At 38.2% G+C, this 12091-nt stretch overlaps 2 protein-coding genes across 2 annotated transcripts; both read left to right on the forward strand.

The window, feature by feature from the left end:
- Positions 1-260: 260 nt before the first annotated feature.
- LOC109203212 (nuclear factor 7, brain-like) lies at positions 261-2139 on the forward strand. The gene is made up of 3 exons (XM_019362461.2): positions 261-314; positions 447-982; positions 1588-2139. Exons 2-3 carry the CDS (start codon positions 503-505, stop codon positions 1762-1764), a joined length of 657 nt encoding a protein of 218 aa, XP_019218006.1. The 5' UTR covers positions 261-314; positions 447-502; the 3' UTR covers positions 1765-2139.
- A 5532-nt stretch (positions 2140-7671) lies between these two features.
- Positions 7672-11122, forward strand: LOC109203213 (nuclear factor 7, brain-like). The gene is made up of 3 exons (XM_019362462.2): positions 7672-7759; positions 7887-8398; positions 9005-11122. The coding sequence occupies exons 2-3, from the start codon at positions 7943-7945 to the stop codon at positions 9179-9181; spliced, it is 633 nt and encodes a 210-aa protein (XP_019218007.1). The 5' UTR covers positions 7672-7759; positions 7887-7942; the 3' UTR covers positions 9182-11122.
- Positions 11123-12091: the final 969 nt, after the last annotated feature.

A 12091-nucleotide genomic window follows, 5' to 3' on the forward strand; every position in this document is an offset into this window, starting at 1 on the left:
TTGAAGAGAGTTAGTTGTTTATTATTATTAGTTGTCATATTAATATAAATGATGTCAAATAATTCATACTCAACACAACTCCGCCTTCAGTCTTCCCCAGAAAAAAGATTATTTTCTCAATCTACTTTAACCAATCACATTCAAGAGGAAATGTATTACCATACTGCAGCCACGCCCCCATTCCCTTGCTGTTTTGATACTAACCCAACCCTTTAAATAACAAACAACAGGTGAAGTTGTTGGTTATTTGAAGAGTGAAAGAGCAGCTCTACACAAGAAAATAGCAGGAGCTACTTGGAGCCTGAAAGACAAAGGTGAGCATCAAATTAATAAGCTTGTTCAATTTTTAAATCTATTTGAAATTAAAATGTAAATTTGTTACTGTGTTTATTAATGTTCTTTCATAAATTAATTCTAAAGTCTTGTTTCTGGACGTTCACCATCAGCCCACAGCTCTACGTTTCATTGGCACTTTGCACTGCATACGAGAGAGAATCCAACAATGCGCGACCTGGAGAATACTTTGGACAAGCTGGTACAGATTAATGAGAAAGATGCTCTGGAAGCTACAATACAAGATTGGGCTCAAGTGCTGACTCCCAAAGATCCAAATGATGAAGCTCTAGATTTTCAAGTTCCAGATTTTGAAGATTCAGACTTTGAAGATCAAGTCGATGAAGAGCCTTTTGACGTCACAAAGAGAGATGAAGAGTCCAAGAGTGGTTTAAGCTGGAGTGATGAAGCATTCATGGAGGATTGCTGTCCACTTTGTTCACATGTTTGCACTGAGCCTGCAGTGCTGCAGTGTGGCCACAGCTTCTGTAACGGCTGTGTGCAAGAATGTGAGAAGTGGAAAAAGTCTTTTAAATGTTCACTCTGTAACAAAGTCAACAACAACCCAGAGCCTCCAGTTAATGTTGCCATGATGAGTTTGAGTGAAAGCGACAGAGTTGATCCATCAGGAGGACAAAGAAATGTGCAGGTGAGTGTGCTTCATTCTTTACTGTTGATCCAGAATGTTTCATACGCCCATATGAAACCATATAGCTTCATCTTAATAGGGTTATTAGGCACTTTGACTCAATCATGGATGATCTGTGATAACTAGTCAACATCATCTTTATTCAGCTACTTATACGACCACACAGAGTGCTCAGAAAATTAGCAGTTAGTCTTAAGTTAGCACAGCACATTTAAGTGTCTGAATGATCAGGACCCATCAGTCCAAAGAGAGGAGATGAAGGAAAAACAGCCCAGCAGGTTTGATTACAGGAAATAACCCAACTTTCCAAAACTTTTCAGCTCTAAAGTTTTACTCTGGGATTCCAGAGAAAAGCTTTTTTATCATTCATTGACTTTCCTTGTGCTTCTAAGCATTCGCTTTCGCTGACATTATCCATTAGGGACATGATAGTGTTAAGAATAGAAATTGAGAACCCCAGAACACAAGGATAAATGTGTAACATCTCCAGTCCAGGATCAGAGAAGATGATTAGCAACATAAAACACAATAACTTTAATCCAGAGAAGATTTCCTGTTTCTTACTCACCATCAGTGTTTTTCTGTTCTGCTCTTTTAATCTGCAGCCCCTGAAGTTGTCGACTCCTTCATCTCCAGAGCTTCCACTGTCTGAAGATCTGACTGAGGAGACTTCAGTGTTTGGCAAACATAAAGAAAATGTTCCCCGTGTGCTCATTATTAAATGTGTTGAAACGTTAGTTGTAACGACTGTTGTCACATTTGGTGAAGCTGATGAAGACTAAAACCTTTTCAAGTTCAGTTAACTACAATATGATAACCTTGATGAGATATGAGGGTTAAATGAGCCTGTGCTCCTTCATGACCCTCTCAAACATTTATTTATTCGCTATCTTCATGTAGTGCATACTGAGCCATGAGAGAGTAACACTTTTCAGGACTCTTTTCGGACCAAGTCCATTGCACTACTTTCAAACACTTTGTTCTCCAATGTTTGCCTTTCTCTTATTTTTGCATATATTTCTCTCCATTGTACATATTTCTCCTGTTTGTTATTTATTCCTGTTCCTACTATTTATATTCTATTCTGACATAGTTGGTGTGGAGCACCCGAAATATGTTGTATATGTATGATGACAATAAAGGGCTATTCTATTCTATTCTATTCTATTCTATTCTATTCTATTCATTAATAGATTTTATTTATTTATTTTGGACAATGTAGTAGTTTTTTTTTTTACATGCAATACAATTGACAAAGCACAACTTTGCTTCCATCTTGTGTTCAACAAGCACAGCTGCAGTGTGCAGGTCTCAGACTGTGAAACCAAACTGTGAACAAATATGTTTTTGTAAACATCTAATGCCACACTAATGCTTTAATATGTAATATTTTATGTTGGTAGATTTAATTTCTGTCTTTTTATTGGGAACAATGAGTTGATTGTTTTTATGTTTTTGTCTGAAGTTACATTAAATAAAATGTAAAAGCAAAAATAAAGACTGAATATTTTTGGGAAATTAGAACAATTCTGATCTAACAAAGATACAGATGATTGTTTGAAAGCAGCAGATGTGCCTGTATGATAGAAATCCTAAAAACTGGCTTTTTTAAATCCTACAAATTTTCACCATGGCCTCCCCCAACATGGCTGCACCCGGTGAACAACAGTGGAGACACTACTCACAAATGCAGGCAGAGGTTCACTTCTGTTCTGCTGTTGATCACACGCGTTGTCTCCTGCTGTCGCCATTCCCACTGTCAGAACTGGGTCACATGTCCCGTCCTTTGCACATACTGGCTCATGATCATGTGGAGCAGCATCAATCTCTTATCACTGACAACTACTCATATTCCAGGAGCTCTGAACTTGGGAGCAGACTTACTGTCCAGGGGGAACCAGCAGTACGGGGACTGGCCTGCACCTACAGGTGAATGCAAAATAATCTGTGCTGTAGCCGAACACCGAGCACCAAAGCTACTGTACACCAGTCCAACACAGACCTTTACTCTAAATCCGTCACAGTACAACAAACTACCTGTTTGTCCTGCACAAAATTACAGAGTATTTTCATGCACCATTTGAACAACATAAAATCAGTATAGTTTGCTTTGCAGGATATTTTCACATAAAATACATAATTCATCATATACAGATACAAGATGTGATTAAAATGATGGATGTGCAAGCTTAATGTTGCCATGAGCAGTCCTTCCCTTTAAATATATCTTCCTTTCCTGTCCTGTTTTTATTAAATCTTTCTCGAGCTTTGAGTGAAGTTTGCTCTCATACTATCTCTCTCCCTGGAAAATACAGCAGCTGGACCTTTAGCTAGCAACACACTGTGTGACAAACAGCACACAAACAGTTTCTGTGTTTGCTGATGTCTGTTGACCTGATATAAACGTTGCATTTGAAATGACCTGCCACATAAAAAAATGTTACTCCCTGTATGATTGCTCCTCTTCAGAAGCGCTAGCTAGATGCTCTAGTATGAGGACACTCTAGTATGAGGACCCGATGTCAGCCTCCAGCTGACATCGGGTCAGCTGGAGGCGCAGTCGAACGATTGCAGCGGTCCCAGATCAGATGTACACACTGGAACTCTTTCCCATGTTGCTCGTCTGTGTTTTATTGTGCTATGGTGTGTTGATATCTGTCCATTCCTGTATTATCCTTTTGTGTTACACATTTCAATGTTTTTTCCTCGCTACCTAGCCTGACCTGTCTCCCCAATGTGATGTTGTGTAATGTATGTACGGTCGGCAAGGTCTGTCATCTCGGTTGCGGGCAAAAGACCTGCAACTGACAAATAAAGGCTATCTCATCTCTCATCTCACCTGCACTCGCTCCATCAAGCTATCAAGCAGTAACTAACATGCTGTAGTTTTGTAAATTTACAACTATTAGTGTTAAAAATCATTTATATTACACAGATTTTTGTGTTTTATGTGTGCTTTGTTATCATATTAATGTAAAAGATGTCAAGGATTAGAAATGTGAGTAAGAAGTTCAGGTGAATTAAGAAACACTTTCTGTCTGCATCTTATACCCAGAAAAATAGTCCACTTCCACTGAACGGAGAGAATAGTTCCTGCTTATAGTAACTGGTGTATCTAGTTCATTGGACTGTACCGGCCTTAGATGGTGACGAAAAATGTCTTGACAAAGTTGGAATTTTTTGTTTTGATCATGTTTCATTTATGATTTTAAGGAAATATCTAAGATAGTATATTTCACCTTGTTCTACATAATGCAAGTCTAGAACATTTAAAGACTATTTAATACTTAAATTGCCTGTTTTCTAATTACAGCGCCACAGATTAACATTTCTGATTAATCAAGAAGAAACATATCATTATCCTCTCTGGTTTCCAAATACTCTAATATGAATCTGATTATTCTTTCTGCACAAAAACAAAATAAAATCACAGGAAACTGTGGAAAAGAAAAAATAACCAGCATCAGTGTCCGAAGATACCCTCATGATTTGTCTCAGCTCAGACTGGTCATATGAAATTCAGATAAATGTTCAATATTTTGTCCTCATCTGGTTCCCTGTCCTGTGTGTGTGGGAGGTGTTTCCTGAGAATCAGCCACAGTGATGCTCCAGATAAGAAGCAGGGAGACCAGAAATGAAGCAAAACAAGCCCATTTTTGTTTTAAAACTTCGAAACAACAGACGTAGATCTTCTGCTGGTCACAAGTTATGTTGGGGAATATCTGCTCTCTTTTATTTGTCCTCCATCAGTATTTAATGCAGGACACAGCCCCTCCAGCTGTTAACACATAGTTTGGCCATCAAGCATTAACTAACATGACCATGTAGTTTTGTGAATTTGTTTGAGAGATTATTGTGTGCCATGATGTGCGCTTTGCTGAAGATAGCCTGTTGTGGATTATTATTAGTTACTGGATTAATATAAAAACTGTCAGTATGAAGTTCAGGTCAATAAACGGTCGTTTTTAGTCGGCAACATATACCCAGAAAATATCCCATTTCAACCGAATAGACATGTAAATCTGTGCTTTATATAGTAACTGGCATGATTGGTTCATTGGAATAGACTGTGACAATGACAACTGCAACAGGAAATTTTACAAAGAAAACATTTCACTCTAAGGTTTGAAACAGTGGTATGTGTGATATGTGATGTTGCAAAATTTGGATCCAATCCCAAGTAAATACATGGCCAGTGTTTCTGATAGCAAGAACTGATACTGATGCTTTTAACTTACAAAGGCAGCTTATGTAGGATTAGCAGGGAATGTCTGAATGTCTGAATATAGTCTACAGGTAATCAATTATGATGACACTTAATTATCATTATTTTCACCACTATGTGAGCTAGCTGGATATTTCTTGCCTCTGTGGAAGGACTCTGTGGGGTCTGGATCTATCTGAAGGATTTGTCTCCTCCTCCGTCAGTATCTTTTAGCAAAAAATGTTCTTTTTCACTGCTTTTCAAGTTATTATACAAGTTTCTTTTGTTGCCAAAGTATCGAATTTCCGTCCTACACACCTACATCTTCATAAGGTTATTATTTGCAGGCATGAAGTACCTCCCCTCTGGCTTTTTCTCATTCACTACATGCAGCCTACATGTGTCTTTTCAGCACAGCTGAGTCATGTGACAACAACAAAAATCCCCACAGGAGAGCAGGGAGGAGGAAGAGGAGCAAAGGGTGCATTACTGGCATTGCAGACTGTGACAATAACATTCAAGAGAAATTTGATCGCAGTGCAACACTTCTGTCCCTTTGCTGACCCACTTATCGTAAATGTGAGGCTGTTTTAAGGAACAAGGAACAAGGTTTGCTTGGTAGAGCTTCTATGTGCACAATCATAGTTATGTTTCTAATGTGATTATATTAGGCATGTCCACTCTTACTGTCACCATTCAGCCAAATCCACACAAACAAAGCATTTAACAGTCTGAAGTCTGAAGCTTTTGTATTGCAACCTTTTCTCATGTCTAATATAGGTTTCCACTTTTGTAACAATACATGTATGTGCTATTGTGCAAAACATTTATTTATATTTTGCTTCCAAGGAGCCAGAGTTTCGGGTCAGTCTTTCAAAGATTTTCTTTGGACTTTGGCTGTTTTTCCACAAGTTTTCAGTCCAGTCATTGAGTCTGACCCTTTTCAGGGGAATGTTTTTTGTTTGCTTGTTGTACCACTTAACGCTGACCTATAAATGATTTAATCATAACAAGGCACCTAACTAGCAATTAGCCAATGTTGTGTCACCACATCATAACTTAGCAAAGAATCAATTTATATTTAGCAGCCTGTTGCAAAAACTACTAATTTGTTCCCATTTTTTTTAAGCCAAATGGACGAAACATGGCAAAGACAACAGTTTGAGAGACATAAAATGGTGTTTATTAATGCAGTGCCTACATCAATCTGTAAAACATCTGGAGACTGTCATGATTTGGGGCTGCATTTCAGGAGGTGGTGTTGTGGATCTTGTCAAAAGCGATGGGATTATGAACACAGAAACGATTTTGATGTGAAAATACGTAAATGGAGTCAAGGACATAAAAGTTGGGGGTGGGGGGCAAGGCTCTACACCAGGGTGGCAGTTGCCCCCCCTTCCCACCTGTAGATCCGCCCCTGGCTTTGACTTCTTGTGACTTTATGTCCATTGCTGGGGTGTTCTTCTCTTCTTTTAGCTGCAGACAGATGACGAGCTATAAATTTCCCATTATTTCAAACAAAGCTGCTGCGAAGAAATGCACCTCAGTGACGGCTCAAAAATGAAAGGCATAATCTGAGCACTCGACCCCCCACTGTGGGGCCATGTTTTATGGCATTCACAGGATCTCAGCTCATTTGAACACCCATGGGAAGTTTTGAGCCCTGTGGGCCAACTTTCTGCTTTTGTTTTTGAGAGTTTGTTGTAGATCATTATTATTAGGTGTTATATTAATTAATAGAAAATATATCACATGTTCAGAGCTGTCAGTAAGAAGCTTAGGTCAGTCCGCACCGGATACACAGAAAAACAGTCCACTTCTAGCGAACAGACAGTTATTTTCTGGCTTGTATAGGAACTGGTATGTCTTGTTAACGGGAATCCCCGAGCCTAGATGGTGATGACAAATGTTGACCAGGAAGAACTTTTACACGGAAACATGTGTTCTTAAATCATTTTTACAGATGTTTTTCAGCCCTGGAAAATAAATACTTCCTTGTTCCCCAGAACTTGCTGACATTTCTTTGTTTTCACGCAGGTGTACTTGTGAGGATTGAAATGATATTTCTCTGACTCCACAGACATAGTGATGTCAGTACATGGCATGAATTGTATAACCACTACTTAACCAAATACTCTTGATTGGACTGTAAATCTGGAAATAATATTACATTTGCCTCTGTTATTTTCATAAATAGCTTGTTTGACATATTGCTGCGTGCCATGTTTGCTTTGTTGAAGAGAGTTAGTTGTTTATTATTATTAGTTGTCATATTAATATAAATGATTTCAAATAAATCATATTCAATACAACTCCACCTTCAGTCTTTCGCAGAAAAAAACAACACATTTCCCGTAAGTCGACAGGTTATTTTCTCAATCTACTTTAACCAATCACATTCAAGAGAAAATGTATTACAATACTGGAGCCACGCCCCCATTCCCTTGCTTTTTTGATACTAACCCAACCCTTTAAATAACAAACAACAGGTGAAGTTGTTGGTTATTTGAAGAGTGAAAGAGCAGCTCTACACAGGAAAATAGCAGGAGCTACTTGGAGCCTGAAAGACAAAGGTGAGCATCAACAAGCTTGTTCAATTTTTAAATCTATTTGAAATTAAAATGTAAATTTGTTACTGTGTTTATTAATGTTCTTTCATAAATTAATTCTAAAGTCTTGTTTCTGGACTTTCACCATCAGCCCACAGCTCTACGTTTCATTGGCACTTTGCACTGCATACGAGAGAGAATCCAACAATGCGCGACCTGGAGAATACTTTGGACAAACCGGTACAGATTAATGAGAAAGATGCTCTGGAAGCTACAATACAAGATTGGCCTCAAGTACTGAGTCACAAAGATCCAAATGATGAATTGGAAGATTCAGACTTTGAAGATCAAGTCGATGAAGAGCATTTTGACGTGACAAAGAGAGATGAAGAGTCCAAGAGTGGTTTAAGCTGGAGTGATGAAGCATTCATTGAGGATTACTATCCCAGTTGTTCTCATGTTTGCACTGAGCCTGCAGTGCTGCAGTGTGGCCACAGCTTCTGTAACAGCTGTGTGCAAGAATGTGAGAAGTGGAAAAAGTCTTTTAAATGTTCACTCTGTAACAAAGTCAACAACAACCCAGAGCCTCCAGTTAATGTTGCCATGATGAGTTTGAGTGAAAGCGACAGAGTTGATCCATCAGGAGGACAAAGAAATGTGCAGGTGAGTGTGCTTCATTCTTTACTGTTGATCCAGAATGTTTCATACGCCCATATGAAACCATATAGCTTCATCTTAATAGGGTTATTAGGCACTTTGACTCAATCATGGATGATCTGTGATAACTAGTCAACATCATCTTTATTCAGCTACTTATACGACCACACAGAGTGCTCAGAAAATTAGCAGTTAGTCCTAAATTAGCACAGCACATTTAAGTGCCTGAATGATCAGGACCCATCAGTCCAAAGAGAGGAGATGAAGGAAAAACAGCCCAGCAGGTTTGATTACAGGAAATAACCCAACTTTCCAAAACTTTTCAGCTCTAAAGTTTTACTCTGGGATTCCAGAGAAAAGCTTTTTTATCATTCATTGACTTTCCTTGTGCTTCTAAGCATTCGCTTTCATTGACATTATCCATTAGGGACATGATAGTGTTAAGAATAGAAATTGAGAACCCCAGAACACAAGGATAAATGTGTAACATCTCCAGTCCAGGATTAGAGAAGATGATTAGCAACATAAAACACAATAATCTTTAATCCGGAGAAGATTTCCTGTTTCTTACTCACCATCAGTATTTTTCTGTTCTGCTCTTTTAATCTGCAGCCCCTGAAGTTGTCGACTCCTTCATCTCCAGAGCTTCCACTGTCTGAAGATCTGACTGAGGAGACTTCAGTGTTTGGCAAACATAAAGAAAATGTTCCCCGTGTGCTCATCATTAAATGTGTTGAAATGTTAGTTGTAACGACTGTTGTCACATTTGGTGAAGCTGATGAAGACTAAAACCTTTTCAAGTTCAGTTAACTACAATATGATAACCTTGATGAGATATGAGGGTTAAATGAGCCTGTGCTCCTTCATGACCCTCTCAAACATTCCTCCTCCTTATTTTTTTGTATTTGTAACTCCTCATATGGTTATGGTTTCACTGTTCACTTCTTTTGGCAGTATCGTGTGTTTTGTAAGCCGTAAAAGTGGCAAAGAACAATTTGGACTTTGCTTCCATCTTGTGTTCAACAATCACAGCTACAGTGTGCAGGTCTAAGAGTGTGAAACCAAACTGTGAACAAATATGTTTTTTAGCGTCTCTTCAGTGACTGATGTCACACTAATGCTTTTATATGTAATATTTTATTTTGGTTGAATCAATTTCTGTCTTTTGATGATGATATGATTATTTTTATGTTTTTGTCTGAAGTTGCATTAAATAAAATGTAAAAGCAAAAATTAAGACTGAATATTTTTAAGAAAGCAGAACCATTCTGATCTAAACCCAGACGTTCACTCAGAAGCTTTACTCTTATTTCACTTTTTTGAGATAAATGATGCTGATGATGACTAATAATATTATGGTGATCCTGTAGACTAGGAAAATGATGTTAGTCAGGTCTAATACAAATCTATGAATCACAGGTTTCAGTAAAAGTGATATAATTTGATGCTACTGTGATAACAGAATATCACACTAGCTGTTCATGCTGTTGGTAAACTGATATACGTAATTACACTAAAAAATGTTTTCTTATCCAAATGAATAGACAAATATTGACAAAGTGTGTTTATATACAGAAAAAAGTATTTACATCAATGTATGATTAAAGAACAACGTCAGCTATATCCTGTCTAAGAAATGAGGCTACTACTACACACATCTGCCAGACACCACCCACCTGCATAAAGTGTATAAGTTTCAGTATGGCTGCATATTTATATGCATTATGATGATTTTGTAGGCTGGGCTAATTCACATGGCAAAAATGAGTGTATTCCCTATTCTCTAAATGATGTTTTATTATTGCGTTATTGTTGTGAAATGAAAGCAATGCAATGCTTTTATAAGGTACTGTAGGTGTACAAACCCCACAAACGGGTAATGGGTTTATAGGTGGTTGCTAGACAACGTGATGACATCATATCTACTCTAGATAAGAACCTCCAGTGGAGTAAGATGTGACGTGTATGAGGAATTTGAGGGCAAATAAAGAGACTACCCCTGTTTATGGCTGAGTTGTTACATTTTTGTGTTTTGTTTTCATATTTCTGTTGTTACGGCCCTAGCAGGGCCACCTCCTGAAGTTGTCTGTGTGGGCGTGTCCGACCAGCTCTCCTGCCTTAGCTGCCACCTTTTTTCTTTTGTGCAGCTGACTCTCGTCAGTAATTAAAAGTATTTAAGCCCAGGGAAAGGTGAGCTCTGGGCCAGTGTGCCATTAGTGTGGTTGCAGCTAGTGAGCTGTGTGTTTGTGGTTGCAACTAGCAAGCTGTGGGTTTGGTGTATTTGCAGTTAGTGAGCTGCTCTCTTTTTTTGACTTACTTTTGACTTTATTGACCAATGCTTGAGTTTTGTTTGTTTTCCTTAAATGGTGATAGCGGCTTGTCCGTCTCTTTTAGTTGAGCTACCTTAATAAAATTATTTAATTTAACCGCTTTGCTTCCTTGACTCCTTTTTCTGACCCGGACACTTTTTGTTACTTCCCCCTCGCCGCCTAGACCGTGACACTGTTTTTAGTCAACTTTGGTTTCTTAGTTTCCAGAGTGGGTTTGCTGTCTTCACTGTTTTCGTGCTTAGAAATGGTTGGTTTCACTTTAATCTCCTAGGACCTGGCATCCACATATGCGGACATTACATTTTAGGTTGTCTAGACCAAAATACCAAATTTTGCTCTATAAGGGCCTGATTTCAACTTACGAGGACATTATATTGCCACGCTTCTATCAAAATTTAAAACGAATGTCCTCATATGTGGATCTCATTTTTCTCAGAAACAAAAATCAGGTATAAAAAAAAAAATCAGGTAATTTTTTTGTGTTTACATTCATCAGGGCCCAATCAGCCCAAATAGCAAAGAGAAATAAAAAATGCACGCCATGAAAGAGTTCGGGTCTCAGGAGGTTAATTTCTATTACTGGCTAGTGATTTTTTTTCTTTTAATAATAATATAAGTGGTTTTTTATCAATTTTAAGACAATTGTAAAACAATAGAATAAAACAAGCTTGACTCATAGCGTTCCCAGTTTCAATAAAAATAAACCATTTTTATTTATTTAAAAAAAATAAAAAATAAATAAATAAATAAACCAAAGGCTCCTCATCCTGGTCAAGTTAAGAATTTGGTCAAACTGACAAAAAAATAAAAGTAAAAACTTTCCAATATATTAGGATATAGAAGATGATTTTGTTTGACTTCGTTGTATTTATAAAGTACATTTTTTATTTGTTTAGTTTCAGAATGAATACCCTACCCTTTTTTGTTTAACAGCTCAAAAAGTTCCATTGTGTTGTTGAAGTATTCTGTCAGTAGCGGTTTTTGATACGGGCGACACGGGCGGTTGCCCGGGGCGGCATCGTGGGCATCGGCAAAAAAAAAAAAAAAACCCAAACCAAAACAAAAAAATTGCTCGTACTCATGCTGTCCCGACATCAGCCAGCGCATATTGGGAATGTCACAGGCACCGATCGGTTTTCTATCGCCCATTTGCTGGGAGTAAGGGCGCCCTCCGTTTGCGAGGTGCGCCTGCTGCTTGCGGCACAGAGAGGAGAGGGCGGGGCGGCGGGGGATTCTCTGGCTGGCTGGAGCAGCATCTAATTACCAACTCTCAAAATAAAACAAAATAAAAACAAACCAACAAACACGAAAACACCAGACATCATGATACAGACTTATAATTTGCACCGATGTTTTTTCGAAATTCTAT

Source organism: Oreochromis niloticus, linkage group LG8, assembly GCF_001858045.2.
Source record: "Oreochromis niloticus isolate F11D_XX linkage group LG8, O_niloticus_UMD_NMBU, whole genome shotgun sequence".
NCBI classification, from domain to species: domain Eukaryota; kingdom Metazoa; phylum Chordata; class Actinopteri; order Cichliformes; family Cichlidae; genus Oreochromis; species Oreochromis niloticus.

What these genes read in the sequence shown, in the direction of transcription:
- LOC109203212 (XM_019362461.2), top strand. Translation starts at nt 503, where the DNA reads ATGCGCGACCTGGAGAATACTTTGGACAAGCTGGTACAGATTAATGAG. An exon ending in GAGGACAAAGAAATGTGCAG is followed by an intron (nt 983 to 1,587) that starts GTGAGTGTGCTT and finishes TTTAATCTGCAG; the next exon opens with CCCCTGAAGTTGTCGACTCC.
- LOC109203213 (XM_019362462.2), top strand. Translation starts at nt 7,943, where the DNA reads ATGCGCGACCTGGAGAATACTTTGGACAAACCGGTACAGATTAATGAG. An exon ending in GAGGACAAAGAAATGTGCAG is followed by an intron (nt 8,399 to 9,004) that starts GTGAGTGTGCTT and finishes TTTAATCTGCAG; the next exon opens with CCCCTGAAGTTGTCGACTCC.